This window comes from Poecilia latipinna, unplaced genomic scaffold, assembly GCF_001443285.1.
Source record: "Poecilia latipinna isolate Pla-1442-1.1 unplaced genomic scaffold, P_latipinna-1.0 Scaffold508, whole genome shotgun sequence".
Classification (NCBI taxonomy): Eukaryota; Metazoa; Chordata; class Actinopteri; order Cyprinodontiformes; family Poeciliidae; genus Poecilia; species Poecilia latipinna.
Genome location: NW_015113124.1, coordinates 136205 through 157695, shown reverse-complemented (window position 1 = coordinate 157695; position 21491 = coordinate 136205). Strand labels below are relative to the sequence as shown.

Below are 21491 nucleotides of genomic sequence, written 5' to 3'. Positions count from 1 at the left end.
AGAGCCAGCCAGCCTCCAACACCTCCACACACAGCTTGACCTCTCAAGCACAGCTGAGGGCAGAAGGTTGTTTTGAAAGTCTGTCCCAGCCTCCTGCAGCGGCCGCCTTAGCAGACAGATGGTCGTGTTTTGGGCCGTGCTGGATCCCAGTCATGGTGTCCTAATGTGCTTTGGGACCCTTAATTTGCCCCACATGCTTCCCTGCTGTCAGCCACCTCTAAGACTGCTCTTTGAAAGCAGTGATAAACATCTTCTGCTTGATAAATTCTTATTTTGAAACAAAATCCTTGGCTTTCACAGCAAAAAACACCATCCCTTTTGCTCTGCGGTGCTTCGCTGTTTTCTCCCATCTATCCCCTTAAGATTATTTTTAGGTTGCTTAGCAACATTTAAACAGCCAGTGTTTAGACAAGTATGAATGCATCACAAGAATCACTGTATTTGTAAAGGAGGTGTTACACAGCCATCTGATCAAGGGGAGTGAGCCTACTGCATGTTTGTGCTGGAAAAAAAGGATTTGGGATTTTAATGTATAAATTCAACGGGAGCTTTAAATAACTTTCATACTCTTAGGGAAAAATGTACCCTAAGTGTCTGTTAATCTGGATTACTCAGGTCTTGAAAAGACAAAAACCTGGATGACTTTACATTTTGTGCTTTTAAATTCAGACAGGATAGAAGTTGTCATCTTAGGATCTTGATCTTTGAAAAAGAAACTATTTAGTCCGTCACTTACACAGGGCGGCATTATGTTGGCCTTTGGTGATAAAACAACAACAAAAAAAAAAAACAACAACCGTGGTCTCATATTTGATGAGGATATGCCATTAAAATTTTATAATAAAAAATTTCGTTCTAATTTCAGATACAAAATACTTCCAAAATAAAACTATCCTGTCCAAGAGTGATGTATAGAAAAGCTAATCTAATGCATTAGCTTATGCTGGATTATTTATATTTTTATATCATTCTTTATTGTCAAAAAGTCTCTGCCTGATCCAAGACGCTACATATATCAGAAATCTGATTATCCAACAAATTGTTCCCAACAGAGCACTTCCCTCTCAAACTGCAGGTTTAATGGTGTGAAAGTAGAATGAGAGGCAGATTTTTAACTGATCAGGATCCTCTCAAGTGGAACCAGCCCTCAGCCTATGTGCAGGAAAGTGGGTTAAATTATCCTGAGCTGTCTCTGTAGGCTGGTGGAGGACATACTTCTCCTAACTACGCTTTCCTACTACTCTCTCAAATTTTTTAGTATCTGACATGATTTCTCCTATTAACTTTATTTTCTGGGGTTTTTTTTCCCTCTTTTTCTGACATTCTATATTGCTGTCATACTTTTCTGGAACGACATCTGAACTGTTGCTGTTAACAAGTTCATTCTAGAGGTGATGCACTGGATCCTGCCATGATTCTTTCTTTAACTGCTTCACTCTTCTAGAGAGAGAAACTGCAGGAACTATTTCTGTGACTATCTGTGTGTGCTGTCTTACATCCTATAAATTTTGCAGCTGGTTTATAGTTGTGTTTCTCACCTAAACGAAGCCACTAAATGTAATGGGCTTTTGCATATCGGGACTGAATTATGCGATTGCTTTTTGCAAAGTAACTTGTGATGACATTTATTGTTGATTGGATGCTACATAAGCAAACTGAACTGAATTGAATTTAAATGGTGAAAGCTATTTCAAAAACATCATTTTTTTTTTATTGGTATCCAATGTGATAGACAAACACTGTTACAGGAAAATCTATAATTGTCAAAAATTGTTTAAAGTAAAACCTAATCTTAGTGACAAGCATTCGTTCCATTGTTAGATTTTCTGTAGATGTGAAATGAACAGAGGGCTCTATTTTATCACAGCAGAATCGCAGAAGTAACTCTGTAAAAGTAATCACACATTTCAGTGTTGACAAAGCTTCCTTGTTTCCTTGTGATTAATCACATGACTTTCAGCTTTACGTGGTGTGTCTGTGAACTGCTGTGTGACCCAACCAGCTGGAATGTCTGACTTCTTCTTAGATCCTGCTAAGCATGAATGAGGGGGGGAAAAAAAAAAAAAACAGTATTCATATTCCTAAATTATTTGGAAACTAAATTCTTAAACATGGCTTGTTAAAGAGTGAAGAAATCTGGACGTAGCGAAATAATGAGATTTGAGTCAATTAATGTTGGAGATTACTTCATATTTGGTTTTTATCCCAAACAAAACTGAACTGCCTAGTCATTTCCAATACAATCAAGACATACATAGGCAGATGTTTGTTGTTAGATAAGGAGTAAACTCTAACTATATGTAAACATGTCACAGTGGGTTTATACAGTTTCATTTTACAGTTAGTGGTCCAAACATATATAAAAAATCCACGGGCAGAAACAAAAAAGCAGCTTGTTAGCTGTTTTGGATTTTAAGTAATAATCTTACGTGGGTTCTGCAGTTATCTCAATCTGGATCAAGAGAATGAAGTTTTGACTGAAGATTCAAACTAACGACAAATCAGACCAGGGCTAGTTTCAGAGTAAAGTCATGCCAAGGATCTCTTCAATAAATTAAACACACCTTAGCACAACACAAGAACATTCATTCATTTATTTGTTTTCGTCATAGCAACCCTCTAAGGGTGTCTGCCCCCGCCTGACGCTAGAGGCTGCCGCCCAGAAATTCCTTTTTCCACCGTTCTATTTTCAAGCATTATCACTTCTGCTAAACCTTTCTACGGCTGATTCAGATCACTGAATCAGCTATTAGCGCAATACTTGTGTTTGTTACATCTGTCAAATGACTCACACCATTCAGAGCAATTCCATCACCAAAGTTCAAAATCTTCCGATCTGCCGGAATTTCACTGTAAGTAACGAGAACGAGCAAGACTGATCATATTCAGTCTGACTTAAACAAAATATGCCCTTCTTTGTGACAGAAATGCCTCATGATGGAAAAAATACACACTTGTGTCTGCTGGGATAATGTTGAACACAGCAACTGTCGCTTTTCAGGTTGCACGTTTTGTCCTTTTACCCTTGCAATGTGAGTTTGTTTTGTGAAACAAAATTGTGCTAATTTCAATATGGCAGAAAAACTGATCCAGTCTGGTTGACAATTAAACTTTTGTGTTTCTTTAAACTATCAAAAACATATTTTGTAATGTACTGCAGGTAAGACCCTGACTACTCCTTAGAACCCAAATTAAAAAAAAAAAAAATCCAAACTATCCCTTTAAGTTTAATTTTAAAGTTCTGGCAGTTGAACTGCAGCACACACAGCTGTAAACATCTCCGGCACCACTCCCTGGCCCCGGCACCGCCGTTTGGGAACCCAGCATCAGTGTGGTCCTTGACCCCACACCACCCAGAGCCCTCTACCGAGCACTCATCCTCCAGCGAAGTTACAGTCGCTGTGTGTGTTGGTATTTATGCCAGACTGCAGGCTCACGGAACCACCCCTCCCACGACCACCCCCTCCGCGGCGCAGATTATCGGACCGAACCATTGCCGCAGTTTTAGGTTTGAGCACCTGTCACATGACGCTTCATATTTCAGCGCCGCTGTTCGTCGGCGCGGCGAGTTCGTGCGCTTGGACGCGGCGTGGATGTGGATCGGACGCTGCCGTCCGGCGAACGCTGCGAGAGTGCAGGCTCTCAGTGAGACGGGCTGCCAGATTGCCCCGACACCCCTATTGTGCAACTGGCAGCATCACCCACTGCCTGCAATGGCGTTGAAGCGGCTTCAGTGTGTCTAAGCGTTTCTGTAGTGGCGATTCCGTCCTGGACCGTTTACGAGCGTGGGAGAGAAATGTTATTTTTGGGAAGCTTTTCCAGCGAGAGCATCCATATTTCCCTCCGCATTTGCCCTCTGGATTACATTTCTTGCCTGTTAGGAGCCCAACGAAGCTGGAGCGTTGAATGTAAGTTTTTTTTTTTTTTTTTTTTTTTTCTTGCAGTGGAGCCAGATCGCAGTGGTTTTGTGGCGAACAGTTAGAACTTCGCCGTCTTGAACATTTGACCGCATGTGTTCCGCCTGTTTTCAGAAAGATACCAACGGAGATAAATGTAAATAAATGCACGTTAAAGGGCTCCGGGGAGGAGGAAAAAGGGGGACAAGCAAGAGCTGTCATGTTCTGCGCGGTGTGGCTGATGTGCGCTTGTTTGTCTGATTCAACTGAGTCAGTGTTAAAGCCTCACTTTTTTTTTTCTCTCTCCTCCCAAACAGCATTATGATCTTCTTCCCCCCCTTTCACAGTGGTGCTGGAGATCAAGCCAATCAATGTATTGTTTAAGAAATTCACAGAAGTGACCCGTAAGAGTCCAGCTTGGTAAATAATGAATAGTGAACCAGGACATTTAGGGTTCAGTCCCTGCTCCTGTTACTTTTACATCTATACCATTCAGGCTGTGGGTTACAGAACAACTCGGGTTAATGGATTTTTCGTGTACGGGATGGTTGTTCCTGTGTTCTTTTTTTATCTCAGTATTTCCTGGTGTTTCACCTCTCAAGGTGTGGTATGCATTTCAGAACCAGATTAAATATTAATGGCCGTAGATATGGAATATTTGTCTGCTTTAATTCAGTATCACGGTGTCTGGAAGCAAAGAAATATCGCCCAAAAGTGCCACATGTCTGCAGCAAAACATTAAAGCTCATAGTAAAAATGATGCAGTCAGTGAGTGATGGTTGACATTTTGGAAAAAACAACAACAAAAAGGAAAACCCACAAGGCATGAGATAGCTTGAGGAGATGAAAGTGTTACTGTTCCTAATAGAGACGGTTATCTAATAAATTAAAGAAACTAAAACAAGGATATTTCGTACAGCTTTGAACACAAATGTATGAATCTTAACATGAAGTATAGATTTGTAAATATCAAAGGGTGTGACCTAAAGACACTAAGAGTGTAATTGAGGTAAAACCGCACAAATTTGTCCATCAAAGCATTCCTGCAGTTAAAGCTTTTAAATTAGAATCACAGATGTTGACCCTCCCCCACATATTACTGTTACTGCCGATTGGCTGGCTGAAACAAGGCTACTGCATGTTTTACTTTCTTATTTAAAAAAAAAAGATGGTCTTTTTTTTTCTGGTAAAAAATAGGAATCAATAAATGTAACAATTAACACTATTAAACCTGTAATATTCATAAAGCTACAGGAAGCAGGAATGATGGTTGCTTATCAGTGCGTTCATGTACGTTTTTAAAAACATTTTTATATATACCATGAATCTGTGGCATTCTTATGCTTGCTTATACCTTGCGTACAACAACATCAAGCAGTATATTTGTTCTGCTTGGCTTTGGAAGAGTATGTAAATGTGTAATTGATAACACAAATTATATTTTCTAGCTTTTTATCTATAATTATTAAAGTTAAAAGTTAGCTAGGTATGATTGTTTATGGTTCTGGAGGTACATCCTGAAGCGTCAGGAGGAAGAGTGAGTTGGGCAGTACACAGAAAGATACAGTACCTGCTGTTTCATTCAACATCCTCAGGCAGGACTCTTCATCCCAAAGCTGCCTCTGGTGCTTCTACTGATGTGTGTTTATCTCTGAGAAAACACTGTGGGGGTAGAATAAAGACGTTCTGGGTTGACTGTTGTTGAGATCAGAATATAAATTCAGTCTACTTACATCTCTTTTCTTCTCTGCAGGTGTGACTAGGCTTAAAGCACTGGAGTAGGCCCGACTAGACTCTGGACTCTAATGAGGTCACAGCAATGCTGACATTGCCTCTAAACCCAAAGACATCATCATGCTGAAGACGGAGGCTTCGGGGGAGAGGACCAGCCTCCGCAGTGCCTCCCCCCACCGTAATGCCTATCGGGCTGAGTTTCAGGCACTCAAGAGGGCCTTTGACCAGCCTCGGATTGACGGGGACTCGAAGCCCAAAGACCTCGAGCGGGTGAAACAACCGAGGGGTCGCCAGTATGGCGCTCACGTCAGTCGCATTAAGGACATGTTCATGCAGATGGGCTCAGAAAATACAACCAGTAAAGCCAGGGGTCGGGACGAATCCTCGCCGCAAAAACCAGTGAAGCCCACCAACTTCATCAACAAAACTGATGGATCAGTCATCAAACTTCAACATTCTTCGTCTGCTGAGAGGATTGGGGGTGCAGGTGCAAAGTTTTCCGAAACAAGGAAATTATTCGAACAACAGTCACGTGACCAATCCCAATCGCCGGTCTTTCCCTACGGACGCGACAAGAGGGGCTCTCATGAACACCTTGATGACTGGAGAGGAGCGAGGTCCAACAGAGGCAGCACAGACTCTCTGGACTCTCTGTGCTCCAGAACCGAGGCATCGTCGCCAACCGTTAGTCAGCTCAGTGCTGTTTTTGAAAATGCTGACCAACACAATCAAGGGGGCTCCTATAGAGGAGTCAGTAGGCGAGCCCTCTACTCACCTGATGGATCCTATCGCCAAGGAGGAGATCTCAGCGAGGATGAGTCACGACAATCTCCAGTCCGCGGAAACTACCAGAACAAAATCGGGGACAAGTTTCCTGCGTCTTCATCTACTGAGGACTTCCTGAGCCCCAGTCCTGGAGCAGATACTTCTGAAGCCAAAAAAGAGAGTTCACAAGATAAAGAGATCCAGGACAAAACTGGGGAAGCTTCTAGAAGAGACAGGCAAAATTTGTACAATGCCACCACCAATGGAAGCCAGGTTAATGGCTCTTGCGAAGAAGAAGAAAAACCCTCAGAGTCACTGACACTTATCGAGGACCAAGAAGTCACCAAAGCCTCAAAATCTACACGTAGTACTGTGATTACCAATAAAAATTTTGAAGATGTTACTCATGAGCCACTGCCCACCACAACCCTGCAAACTGGAGAAAGCAAAGACGACGTGGATGCTTTGAAGCAGGAAACCTCCCCTGAACCACCCAAGAACCAAATTGAAGAACCGGAGGAGGAATATACAGGAAACGAGAGGGTGATTTTTAATGCAGATGGGGACGCCTGTTACCAGGGTTGGGGGGAAAGCTGCACCGATCCCGACGATGACCTGTATGGTGATGACGAGGATATTGTCTACGACCCAGGCTCCGACGTGACGGAGATCCCTGGTCTGCCGGAAGAAAACAAAGAGGACGTCCCACCAAAGAGGAAGATTCGCTTCAGCACGTCTCCCATCACAGTAAGCTGGATGTAGTTTAAAAATGTTGTGCTAATGCACTGAGCTCAGTTACATCCACAAACAGTAGACTAAACAGTAGAAAAGCAAACAGTAGACTAAAACAACAATATACAGAGTTTCTTTTAATAATCTACTATTTCGGGGTGAAACCTAAGCCACAGTGAATTATCGCAAGTTCTTCATTTTATTCCTTTTTACATTTTTTGTATAGTTTAATATCTTCCGTGCTAATACGGTGGCAGATGAAACGTTGCTCTCGGGGACTTCGACGTGTTTATGAGCACATCTGTGCATGTGTTAGTCATGCTGGTTCAACGCCCACGCAATTATAACACAAGACACTGTGTTTGTGTTTTCTCCTGCAGTGTTTTGTTTCATTTATTCAAATGGCAAATTCATCATGATATTGTTTCCATCACCCAGGGAGAGTCCATGTGAACTTTTTTTCCTGCATATTGGGGTGACTTAATGCAAGGATTGGGTAGAGGTTTACACCGGTTTTGGAGAGGTGGTGATTACAAGGCAGTGTTGTTTGTTCCATCTGTCTTTTACTTTATTTCATTAATGTATTTAACCCTCAGCTTCACATGCTGCAGCAAGTCTTTGAAGAGATGGATTTGGAAGATTATGCAAAAATATTTGCCCGCATTTGTCCTCCAAATACTCAGCTTAACATTCGTAGAAGCAAACAACGTGCCCTTTTCTTCTCTATTTTTGGTTGTGCGGTCTGCCTGTGAAATCTAGTTTCTCTGCCTGAGACTTTCAGCCGGCGCTTGGCAATGGGGTGAGATACTGCTGCTTGTGATGTGAAGCAGAATCTTGAGAAATGTAGGTTATTGTAAGTGGAGCTGTAGCAAATGACCCGGGTGGTTGTCACCAAGCCCTTTTAACACATAGTATTGAAGCAGAACAATTAGCCCAGTTATGCTGAGGCAAAACCTTCACGTTGGCTAAGTAATTACCCTGAGCTTTCTCTGCAAAGTGTGTCATTTTGCCCTGTTTTTCTTCTCTTTGTGGTTAAGACCCAACACACAGAGAAAAACAGAAGGTTTGGAATCTATGTTGATCAGTACTTACCTTTTGCTGTTTTATAAATAAAATAATGTTGAATATGTTTGTACATCGCTTATAAAACTATCTTAAATACATGTATCTGTATTATAAAAATGCATGTACACAAATTAAGACAGTTAGAATGCCTCATTAAATATTTGGTTTTTCTAAAAGAGAAGTTCCCATATTTATCTTTTTGATTTACCTAAGGTTAATGGAACTTTCATTGCACGCAAAAACCAAACATCCCCATTGTTTTACTTATTTTTCATAAAAGTTTACAAAAATGTGTCTACTAACTAGTTTGGGGGTGTACCCTCATAGCTAGCATACCCCCTTTGGTAAAAAAAAAACAACTCTTGTGAGACACTTACTGTAGCCAACAACCTTTCTTTGTTATCAATCTAAGGAAGGTTTGTCACTTTCAGCTGTGAGATGTTTATTTTATTCATCTATCTGACTTTAGAGAAGTCCTTATCTTTGCCTTTTGTCCCCTCGGGCTAAAGTCCTGCCTTCACATTTTTCTTGGAGAGTAAAAGTTTCTCCATCCATGAAAGTTAAATGTTAGCAGTCTCTTTCTGATAGCACAGGTATGCACCTCTTGTTGACAATGGGATGACATTTTAGGATTTTTTTGATGCTACATTTAGCGTCTTACAGTCTGCTTTCAGGGTGAACAAGTTGTTTTGAGCGTCTTCCACACGTAGACTATTTTTTTTGTGCAGTGTAATGATTAATATCAGATTCATTCGAGACCTTTTTAGATCATTTTCCAGGCTCAGAAGCTGCTTCCGGAGGCCTCAGACAGCTCTTTCGATTTCTCTATGGTTTTCACTCTCACTTCCCAACACTTGCACATTACAGCAAGTGTCTAATGTTTATAGCAGCTCAAACCTCTATCAAAATGCTGAGTTGCAAATTGCGATGCTTTTCACCTAATGTGAAATGCCTGTTTGGTTTCACGTTCCTCTTCGGTTTTTGTTATCGGCTCCATTTTTTTTCACGATGTTAGAAAAACACTCAGACTGTGCCTTTTGTAGGCGCATTAACACAGTGAATCTGAATACTACAGCTCTTGTTGCCCCAGTTTGTTGTTGTGGTCTTGCGTTTCAAGGCTTCTGTTTTCTATGAAAAGCCCTGACGCTCATTCATCATATTGAATATTCAATAGGGTTGCTGCCCCCACCCCACACGCAAACTCACAACCAATTAGACATGCACCCCTCCCACCTCTTCATTACACTCCCCCTCTGCTCTCAGCACATGAGGAACAAACGGGGTTCTGTCTTTTGTTCGTCTTTATGGTGAAGGACACAAAGCTATTTTCTCAGCCCCCAGCACGAGTCCAGCTTGACCCCAGTGGGTAGAGACTGTAGATGGTTTCGAAATTCTGTTACATAATTCTAATCAAGTCTTAGTACTTATGCAACATATTCCTCCTCCTTTTGTAAAAATGATTAAATTATTGGAAACTCGATTAATCACACAGGTTTTAAGTTAGGTGCAGGAAGACGGTGATCACACTTGAGGACGCCTACTTTGGCTTATCATTTCTTAGATTATCTGCTATCAAGAAGAAGATTTTCTGTAGTATGTTGAGTAAAGGTTTTTTTGTCTTCTTGAGTCTGGCATCACTCAAGAAGTGAGTGAAAAACGGTGTTCTATCAGATAGCCATACGCTGTCAGGATAGCATACATGCAGTTAGTACGCATGCCCGCGCATGCGCATTAAGAAGTCCGAGCGTCAGTTGTGATGTCTCAGCATACGCAATAAGTTATGACGAAAATAAGTCATTAAATTGTTTATATCATATAATATGATAATTAGATAAATATACATGCGTTGTTGTGGTTTCAAAGTGTATTTAAAGCAGGTCTGGCTGCCGCTGCAGTCAACTACAACACACGCCCGTGTAAAACTCATTAACCTACTTAACCGCTAAGTCAGGATGCCATACAGCTGTTAATAGCAAAGTGTATGACGATCTACGTCATGATTCAATGTTGATGATTAAATAAAATCATATGGTAATGACAGCATATACATGTCTGAGCTAAGCGTATGACTATCTGACAAATTATGCTGATCTGACAGAACAACGGCAACGTTTTTTTTTTTTTTTTGTGCGGTCCAGATGTTTGTTTACACCTCTTCAGTTATCGGAGTCTCCGATAACATTTCGGGAACACGAATGCAGAACGCTCACCTGCATTCAGATAACAACAAAAAAAGTGGCGAATAGCATTGTGCTGTCTGTGCTTAACACATCTTCTGATAAAAAAAAAATAAGTATATGTGCCACATGAGCTCTTGGTACGTCAAAGACGAAGACGGGCTATTAAGCTAAGGGTCAAAAGCTAAGGCTTGTGTTTGTTTCGACACCACGCTAAGATCGCAGCGCCACACAGTGGCTGGGCATGACAATTACAGTGGATTCAAGGTGTCTTCGCAGTTTCATCTAAATGTGGAACCTTTCCCGCAAACAACATCCGAAAATAGTTTCCAGACAGCATTCTCGTCCAAACTTGGCCTAAAATAAAATACCACAACATCTACTGTGGCAGATGTTCCTTTGACTTAACTCTCCACTGGGTCAAATTCTGTCCAGCTGCTTCTACGTCAGATTTTCTGAGCTCTTGACAGACACGTCACTTTGAACATGACAAATACCATATCTGATAAACATCAGACTATTTGCACCATCTGGGTCAAAGTTGGCCTCATTCTCCGTAAATACAGGCTTGCTGAGCTGCTTCGTTGGCCGTAAATCGCAGCTTTTAATGTCCTCGCTGACCCACTAAGAAGTGACCGCTTTGAGCCAGCAGACGCAGCGGTCGTCTGCCGTACCAAGCGGCACCGACCAACGGAGAAGAGTCGGGTCTCATACTAATTGAAACTGCAGGGTTTATCCCCGACATCCGTTCACTTGTTCAGTGTGTGGCCAACAGATTAAAGCGCAGGCATTAAAGTCGATTTGGTCCTCTGTCACACATTTGTTGTCAGGGCGCGTTGTGCTCAGCTTATCCAATGCAGAGAGCCTAATGTGCGGTCTGAATTTATCACGCACATCTCTTCCAGTTTGAATTTCCCCGACTTCGGTTGTGCCTGCAACCTATAAAAGCTGCAACCGTCACTTGTTGCCGCCTTGCCTCTTGTCTTTTGCTGTAAATCAGACGGACATCTTGGGTCTCCGCCTCTCTGCTGTGTCAGTCAACCGTTGGGTTCTCTCTTTCTGCATGAGCTGTTTTCACTTTTTTCAGAACCGTTTTGTGCATGTAGAGCCACTGTGGTTTCATTAGTTGCGATACTGCAGCATCTTAATGGAATTAAATAGATATGATGAGTGGAGCAGCAGTTAAATGGCTGCTGAAGTGGCTCTGTAATCGCCCCCCTCCCCTCCCTCCACTCAGATCTCGATGATCATACACACAGAGACGATGTCCATTAGTTTCTGCTGCTGCATCATCAGTCGGATGGATCTGAGGTCAGAGCGGTGATCAAAGTGATATTTAACCGTCACCCCTACGTAGCAAAGGTTTCCTGAATGCAGACGGGTGTTTGTTCTGCCAAATTGATTGGAGGCATAAAAGGGTTTTGTTGACTATCCATATTTATCCATCTATCTAGTGTTTTCCACTTCTCTTTGGGTGTAACAGGGCCATGAGGGAAACACAAAAAGTTGAAACGATTGCATTTGGTAAAGGATGAAAGAGAGTTGCTCATGCCAAAACAACAGACACAATCCCAGCTCACATTCACTCAGTCCCACTCCACAGACTTGTCAGGCATTAAGAGGCGGTTATTTCTCTTGAGGATTTGGAAACTCTTTCATGTGCCTTCGGTTCAGGACGTGGCGGAGAAGCCCCCTGGCTGAACCAGTGTCTGCTCTTCCTTTTCCCTCTGTGCACAACAGTTCATTCTACGGATTTTATTATTTTGATGTGCGTGGGTCATGTGGGACTCCAAAGCATCCTTAGTTTGAGCGTGACTTAGCACAGTCATGTAAAGGCCAACTCATGTTAGATGAGGTGTGGCCAGCAACTCTGGCCTCCAACTTTGTTTTCTGGTGGACGGGATTACTCCACTTGAGGACGAAGTCTGCGTTTCTGGATGCAGACACACGGAATTACACACGACGTGGATTACATACAAACTATGAAATATTTTTTAAAATATCTTCTGGAGGAAACAAAATCGATGGACCCTTAACTGGTTGCGGTGTTTATGGAGCCTATAAGCCAGAACCTGTCAGTCAGTTCTGTTAGCAAGTCTGCATGTTTTACCCTCCGGGTCTGGGGTCTGTCTCCACTAGTTTCCGGGTGAGAGGCGATGTACAATCTGGATAGGTCGCCAGTCTATTGCAGGGCAGTACATACACACACAAAACAAGCACCCGTACATACAAATACACATCTCTGGGCAATTTAGAGTAACCAATTATCCTTACCATTTTGACCTGACTAGAATGAATAGAATAGAAACAACCTTTACGTGTAAAGATTCACACAAAAAGTTATTTTGTTAGTTTATAATAATAATAATAATAATAATAATAATAATAATTTATAATAATACTATACTCTATAAGACTGAAGCAGAAAATACTGTGCAGTTGTTAATGTTATGAATGTTTTCATTAGTATTAATCATCACCATCATTGGATCATTGGTCTGCTTTAATAATTGCTGTGACTCTTTCGCTAAATTCATTTTAATGTTAATATCCTGCACATTTACAGTAACTGGTGTCTTATGTCTCAGTTATTTTCTATTAATTTAAAGTAATACTGTTTTTACGGCGTTATAAAGTTGCCTGTGTGGAAAAATTGAAAAAAAAAATTTGGCTGAGAAGTATTTTATTATCCAGCAGTAAAACTCAGCGGTGATGAAAGATTTATTAAAAACAATCTATTAGATATTGTTTTTCTTTTTCTTTTCTGTAACGATCCTGCTTTCAGATGCAGAAAAGGAAGAGCTTCAACTCCGAGGCATTTTTTTTTTTTTCCCCTCTCTCTCTCTGATGTATACAACTTTTGACTTGGACATTAATGCCTGTGTTTGTACTCGTATCCTTCTCACTCTAATTTTAATACAGTTGTGTTTTTGTTTTCTTGTTTCGGGGCCACCCGATCCTCCACGGGTGCATACATTTTTTATCATCCAGGAAAGACGAGATGGACCTTGTGCTTTTTGTGGCTGCTCAGGTGTTGTACAGCAGCAGCCTCTGACATGACCAATCTTCCAGTGCCCACCTACCCAAATACCTAGTGGTCCTACCTGTGCTGAATAACGTAAAAATAAAAAGTAAAAAATGCACGTTAGGCTTCTGCTTTTCTGTTATTTATAACAGTGAATCAAACATAAAATAATTTGCACATTTGGAATTTGACAATGTTGTTAAAATTCACCAATTTTTCCTTGGATATAAAGAGAATTAAATAAAAATAAAAAGAATGCACTAAAACATACAAATATTTGTGGAATAGTACCAATCAGACAAAGCTGTTAAGCTTTTTGGGGCAGGCCTCTAACAGGCAGTGCCACTTTGCATATAAAAGGCCAAAATGTCTTTCCTATTTCTACTAAAATGGGAAAGAAATTCCCATTTGCTGGCAAAAAACCCCCCGGCTCAGTCAGTCCAAACTGAGTGATTTTAATTCTTGGCAAATTCTCAGATTTATGGGCTTTCACTGTTCCATTCTAATCCGTGACTATCCTGAGATCTAAGCCATTCCCATGTAGCTTTGACTGTACGAAACGTCTGACCCAGTCTCAAGTCTCCAGAACCCTCTGAAACGATTCCATCCAGGATTGTCCTCGATTTAGTTTAATCCGGCTTTCCTTCGGCTGTACCGAATTTCCCTGTCCCTGCTGAACGAAGAAGATCCCCCACAGCATGATGATGCCATTTGCCACGTTTCATACCGGAGCTGCATTTATTTATTTTTTTTTAGGGCAATGTGAATTGTTAGATTTCCTCCACACATCTCTTTCAACACCAGATTAAAGGAAGATTGGAAAAAAAGTAAAGATCACCGTGAGATCCCGATTAAAAAAAGTGCTTGCCACACTTTTCAGATGTCAAATCCTGACTAATTTTGAAAGCCTTGTATGCTTTTTCCTTCTACTTGAGGTTATCACATAAACACACAGACGTTTGTAGTTGTAGCTTGAGAAAACGTGATAGAGCTTATGGGGTGTGTGAATACTCTTGCGAGAAAAAATAAGAAGTGGTCCTCTGCTGCTGCAATTTAAATGTTATTTTGTTTCTTATCCCAACATATACATTTTATTTTCCCCATTTGATTTAGGACAGTTTATGTGTGCCGCTTGCCGTTGGCTAGTAGGTTGGTTGTTAGTGGGAATCGTGGCACCCAGTCGAATTGTGCAATAGCTAGAAATCAGCTTTTAGCTAAGAAAAAAAAAATATCTGTCACAAAAGCACCAATTAAAGTAAACAGGCTTTCCATTCCCGCCACCACTTTTTTGTTCATCGACTTACATAAATAATCTTTCTGCACCGAATGAAAATCAATCTGACATGGTAAAAAGAAAAAACAACAACAAAAAAAAATCTTCAGATGAGGATAGAGAAATGATGTGTCTCAAGATGACAGACGAGCTGACCCTGATGGGACTCTAAATTCCCCTGTTCTCACATTCGTCCCAGTGCAGGAGCGCAGAGTGGACGTTTCGCTCGGTTCCTCTCTTTTCTCACATTCTCCTCCTCCCATCTGAGCATCTTCATAGCTGTCAATCTCTGTCTGTTATTGCCGTCATCAGCAAATGCCTCCTTCCCTCAGAATCCAGACACTCTCTTCAGCACCTGTCAGCTCCCAAGCTTGTATGCGTGTGTGTGTTTGTGTGGGTGATCACAGGTAGAGGTAATGAAATGCAAATGTGCTGAGCTGTTGCACCAGAACGGACCCTGTTTGCGTGCGTGTGTGCGTGTGTGTGTGTGTGTGTGTGTGGGGGGGGGGGGGGGAGTAGTTAATCCACTGTGAGCGTTTGTTGGGCTTGTGCTACTGCAGCACCATTTCTCTTGGGTTTTCCTGCCTCCCGTTGCCCCGGGCCGCATCCCACTGTCTGGAAGGCGATAGCCTTGGCACCAATACAGCAAAGACCCAGTTTAATACCATCAGAGGCTATTTGCAGGGAACGGGCGCCGCGCCGCGTCTTCTTAGGCAGGGACTCAGACAACCCTGGAGCAAATTACTCCTGGCCTCGTCCAGTCCTGAGCCGCTCTCTCTGTTATTTTTCTTCTTTTCATTTTCTTTATTTTCTCTCTTATTGCTCGTTTCACTCTTCAATAGCCTCACTGTCTCCTGCCGCTCCTCCAGTTCATGAGTCGAATGAGTCATTTTGTTTCTCTGCCTGTCCCTCTGGATTTTGCCTACCCCTTATTTACTGCTGCTCTGTTTTTTTTTTCATTTTTTAATTCATAGTCCACCTTCTCTCCATCTCATCTCTTATCTCTTTTGCGTATTTGTTTCTCTTGCCGTTTCTCTCTCTGCTGAACAGCCTTATCCTTCGGCTCATCGTCGTCCATCGGAGGAACCCTGCAGCTGCATCACTTCACGGCTGAGCGGAGATGCACATCAGCAAAGCTTCGACTTCTGTCATGATTCAGCATGTGTAAATAGTTAATAACGTGAAAAATTCAGCACTTTGAACCATCAGAACAACATTTTAAGCTCGAATCAGACTGCATTTCCCTCAGAACACATGCATGGTTCACAATTCCCTTTTTATTAATGACATTTATATAAATGCAAATGCTCTCCTTCAAGAATTGAGCTTCCTGTATGTGTGTAAAGACGTAGAGCGACTATTCTCCGAAATCAAGCTCTGCAGTGTCCTGCCAGCTGCAGTAATATCCACAGGCACCAATAAACCTGAACCTCATGACTAAAATCAATCTCTTCTAGACTGTGAAGCCTTGAGATAAAAAAAAAAAAAGAAGCCGGTCTGTTGAAGAGCAACTGCATTCAACATTTTTGCTGTTGGAAGCTTTGCTAACTGGGAATATTGTGTGTTTTGGAGTTGAAGCGCATTGAAGTCCTATTATTTTTACACGAAGACCTGTTGCCATGAGAGCATTTCTCCCGTTTTGTCACGTAAACACATAATTGTGTAGTGGACCGAATTAATTTGTGTTCAGCCCCCTTTTACTATGACGCTCTAAATAAAGTCCAGTGCAACAAGCCTTGCGAAGTAAATAATAAGCAGAAATTATGTTTGAAGTTTGCCACAAGTTGTTTAAAGGGAACCTCAAAGAAATTTGTTAAAGGCTGCACAAAAAAATATATGAGACTGAGGACAACAACATTAAGCCTACAATCAGAGCTGCAGTAGAACGGGTTAGATCAAACCATGAAGTGCAGACCTAACTCCAACAGAGAGCTGTAACTCTTAAAAAGTGATGTTCTCTTTTCAGTCTGACTGAATTCTGTTTTTGTTTTGTTTTGTTTTTCCTGTGAAGATTTGGCAACAGCTTTGATGTGCAAAGCCAGTAGGAGCGAAGCGCAAAAGGATTTCTAGTTGTAACAAAGCTGGTGCTCCAAAGGACTGACCAGCAGGACCTGAGAACATAAACACGCTTTTCCGATTTGTATTTGTCATTTCTTTGAAAGCATAAAAAAATAAAAAATAAATAAATACATGCAATTTTTCCATTGTAATGTGAAAAATGTCAAGTTGTATGAGTACTGTTGTTAGGTGCTGTACATGTGTATTCAAACAAAGGAACAGAAAGAGATGCCGGGCTAAAATTGCAGCTTTCCAGACATCTGCTGTGCCACAGCAGCTCCAGTAACGAGCTGGTCTGTTCAAGTGGAACTGCTGAACCAAGCTGCCATATTTGCAGTTGAAGCTTTTCGCAGCTATAAACGCCATGTGGATTTTCGAGGGGGTGGGGGGGGGCTTGGAGTTGGGAGCGTTGATCCGTGTGTTGTGTATGAAAATAATGTAAACCTTGTCAAATTGGAAATGGGAGGCAATGAGATGCAAAGTGTAAAATATTATTTGTATTGTTTTATTTGTGGAATATGAAGATATGAAGAACAATGACAAAATAATACAATGATATAAAAGGAAGTTCACATTATAGTTACAATAAATTAAAATACCAAACACAAGAATGAGCAAACGTTAAGATGTACTTTGTCCCCTGTAAGGATGATCATCTTAAGCCACAAACATATGAAGTTTCCTCACAGCCAGAAGGTTGCAGGTCTAGTTTCAGATCGAGCCTTTATTTCTGGTTAAAGATTTTCATGTTTTGTGAAAACCTGGATTTCCCCAGGCTGATTGGTTTTCTCCCCAAACTCCCCCAAAAAGCACATGTGTTGGATTAATCTGTATTACAACTACGGAGTGAGTGTAACGTGATGACGTTTCGGGAGGTTTACCATGTTTTCAGCTGCTGACGTAGAAGTCAGATCGGCCTGTGCAAAAGTAGCTTGACCATGCAGCTCCTTGCAAAGGTATTCACACTTAAATGTAACTATTCTATCCCAAACTTGCATGGATTTAATGTGGAGTGGAAATTGGGAATTCCTTTTTAGGTATCCTGTGCAGACTGGATGGTAGGGAAGATGGAGTTAAACGTAGGAGAATCAATCAAGAACTCCTTTAGGTGCTTTGAAAGTTGGAACTAGACTGGAATGGTTTACATCGCAGCATATTCAAGAGTTATAATGGTCAAGTGCAAGTCCAGACCGAAATTCAATTGAGAAGCTGAGCCGAGACGAATATTGACGTTTATTGTTCTCCCCAAACAATCTGAATGAGCTTGAATGGACAAAGTCACTAGATATACAACACTAGAGACGTATCATTTTACAGCTGCAATCCTAAATTACTGACCCAGTTGGCTAACGCCAATGCAATTCCACTTTTCAGACTTTTACATATAAAATATTGTTAAAAGAATACGAGCCGTTCCTTCTACTTAATGAATGATCAGTTCTTTGTGTTGTTTGTGGCTGTAAGGTGACAAAATGTGGAAAAGCTAAAGTGGCATGAAGACTTTTGCAAGGGACTACATGTCAATCTCTGGGTTGTTTCAAGAAGCCAAGCTGAACAAGAACTAATAGAACTATCCTGCGCAAATACTTACCTTGTGAAAACGGGTTAGTGTTTGGATACAAAGTCACTTCCAAAGCTTTGAAGGATTGCAGCAAGAGCACACGAATACATTAACATGCAAATGACTTTGTGTTGTGGTAAACCCTCCGAGAGACTTTTTCGGTTCAGCGGTAGAGCGGCGCGCTTAGTCGACTAAAGCCTCTTCACTAGAAACTGGATTACAGTCGAGTATATCCCAGGGAACACTCAGCTGTGTCTGAAAGTAAATGAAGCTGTCTAGATGTTTGTGGTCATCATTTCACTCGGTTGATAACGGATACCAGTGTTTAAAAGGTTCGATGTATTGGATTATGCTTGCCAAAAATAGTGACACACGTAAAATTGTGCTTAGTGATCCTATCGGATTTTGGGCCAGTAACACATGTAAAGTCGGGCTGCCTCGTGTTTGGTTTTGAAATATGGGCATGATGTAAAAAAAAAAAAATTAAGTTGTTACACTTGGGGTGTTGATATACTTACTACCTATACTAACTGATATACGCATGTAATTTATCGACACTTAAAATGCTTCTCCTTTTAAGCGTAGCCATTAGCAGCGAGCAGCAGACCTGAACAGTCTGCCTCACAGCTGTCCGACTAAAAGTTGCCAACTACATGTCTGGACTGGCTCTCGTTCCTCCCCTCCCTGTGGTAATAAAAGCAGCAGGCAGCAGCATCCCCTCATACCTCCAAGGTTAAGTACCGACTCACTGAAGCATCTCCCAAGTCAAACTGTTACTTCCTTATTTTTTTTATTTTTTTAAACCAAAAGCACTCTTTTACTAGATTAATTAACTTTAATTAATTAATACACACACAGTTAAACAGTTTTATGTCACACTTTGGTCAGTGGTGTCTCACCAATGGTGTTTACTCACTGGAATATATCTGAGAATGTGCACTATGGGTTTATATGTGTATTTTGATTTCATTGTGGTTCTAGTGTACATGTGTTTTTGTAGCTTTTATGTATCTGTCTGTCTACTGAGCTTTCGATCCAGTTTTAATGGAGTTAAGTGCAACACTATTATTACAGATAAAAATTCTTGGCTGTTATGGGTTTCTAGATGGGCTGTTTTCAATAAAATGTAAATGAGGTTCTGTTAGACCGGTATGGTAATTGGCCCAGCTCAAGGTCAGACAGAGTGTGTCCTTTGAAACGAAGCAGTTCCTGTCCCTCAAAACAACCAGCAGGTACTTGTTCACTCTTGTGAGGCCGGATGTTAGAATTACGGTCGTGGCTATTAGACAGCTGGACAGTGGATTTGTTTTTTTGGGGAAGTGTTTTAAATCCTGTTTTAGATCTTTGGAGATGTAATTTTTACAGCATCGACTGACCGTGCTGGGTCGGCTCTTTCTAGGAAATTGGTCTGCGTTCGGCAGGACAGAGACGTGCTGCTAGTTACGCTATCAGATGTCATTGTCTCGTGGGTAAATACTTCCTCTTTGTTGGCGCAGTCCGAATCCCTTTCCACTTTTCAATTCTTTGTTTCCCTCGCGCGTACATTTTCATTTATCTCGTCCTTTTCTGAGTCATCAGCACTTTTCCTCTTCATACTTTGCCTTTTCTGAATGTTTTGTCCTTCCCCTCTCCCCGTTTTCTCCATCACTGCACCCCAAACCACTTCATCTCTCCTTGCCTCACAGATCCACCCTCGTCTGTCCTTATCTTCCTTCATGACCTCCTCTTCTCTCTCAAGTGGGCTATCCACATGGTAATGTGTTTGCAGACAGCACACAGTGACTTAGGGAGGCCATTAGGGAATGCCCTGACTGCCTATAGCGGCGTTGGATGTCTATGACAGTACAAGTGCTGGTGTTAGCATTTGTCAGCAGCCTGCTTGCGTGTGTGCGTGTCCGCGTGTGTGTCTGTGTTCGTTTAAAGGTTATGGTGAGGACTGAGACCTGATGCGACACCTATTTACGGTGACTTCTCTCCGTTAGAAGCAAATATGTGCAAATTGCTTGCTGGGAGTTTTACTTACAGCAAGGATGTGCACCAGGAACACAGGTCATGAAAAAAGACCCCACACATGATGCCGCCCTCACCCATGCTTGACAGCTGTTAAAAGGAAGTGTTTTCTTGACTTTTCCAAATACTTCAAAAATAAATTAATCACTCTAATGTCAGCTCTGATTGTATGTAACCCTAGTACATTCTGCTTGTTTTCAGGTGCGCTTAATACCTCCTTTTTGCCTAGTGTTATGTGTGGGATTGTGCTGGTGACTGCGTGTGAGACTTCATTTACATGCATGCATCTTGCTTGCATGGAAGTGTTATGAATGCAGGGCTGTTGATCCCGTTGAATTATTGATGGCAGGGGGAGGTCAAGGATGCCGCTCACTCTGGATCACACAGAGGACGGAATAGAAACCAACCCTGGCAGCGGCACGCCAAGCCACTCTACCCACTGGCTGCACGCACAGCTAGACTGTCTCATTAACAGGGGCCCGTTTTTAGACGTTGCAGTTTGTTGCGTGTTTGCTTTTGTAGTAATATTAGTCATAGATCTGCTAAAGAAAAGACACGTGCGATCATAATGCCTCGAGCCCTGTTATTTGTCAGTGTTTCAGAGAACAGGCGCTCGCACTCCATCCTTCCTCACACATCCCAAGTAGCCAAGTCAAAATGTGGCCTTCGGGTTTAATCAATGCTTGTGCTGCAACATGATGCCTTATTGTTCTTTAATGACTGACGTCACGAAGTCATGAACGGTTGGTTAGCTCTTTGTAAAAAAAATCCTTGTTTACAAGGAGACGGCACCGCAGGGCGGTTGCCACCAATTTTAACAGAAGCAGTCCGTGTGGGTGACGGGCTGCGATTCGCGTCATGAGCACGATCAATGACGCGTCGGGCGATGACATGCAAACATCGCCTGGCATGTTTATGTGTCTGCTCGAACAATTTTGCACAGCCATTTACTTCGATCTTCAGAATTAGCAGTCAGTGACACGTTCGAGTCAGCCGGTGCACAGCTTTGCCCCCTCTGCGTCTCGTCCTTCCTGCTTGTTGCGGAGCGCAACTCGCAAGAAGAATGAGATGTGAAGTGACAGCTGACTGGGGGAGAAGGACAAGCGGGATCCATCGCCCTACCATGTTCCTCTACGTTTTTTTTTTTTTTTTTTTTTGGCTGGGTTATTATTTGGTAAATTTTTTAGTGGTGGAA

At 41.8% G+C, this 21491-nt stretch overlaps 1 protein-coding gene across 4 annotated transcripts in view; it reads left to right on the top strand.

Annotated features, from left to right (window-relative positions):
- Positions 1–3485: 3485 nt before the first annotated feature.
- The window catches only part of ppp1r9a (protein phosphatase 1, regulatory subunit 9A), a 62428-nt gene continuing 44422 nt past the window's right edge, over positions 3486–21491 (top strand). For 2 of the 4 annotated variants that reach the window (XM_015040373.1, XM_015040372.1), the window contains exons 1-2: positions 3486–3908; positions 5650–7142. In XM_015040373.1, coding sequence (XP_014895859.1) covers positions 5751–7142 — 1392 coding nt within the window. In that variant the 5' untranslated portion in view covers positions 3486–3908; positions 5650–5750. The remainder of the gene's footprint in view (positions 3909–5649; positions 7143–21491) is intronic. The other 2 variants (XM_015040371.1, XM_015040370.1) reach the window with 1 other exon arrangement.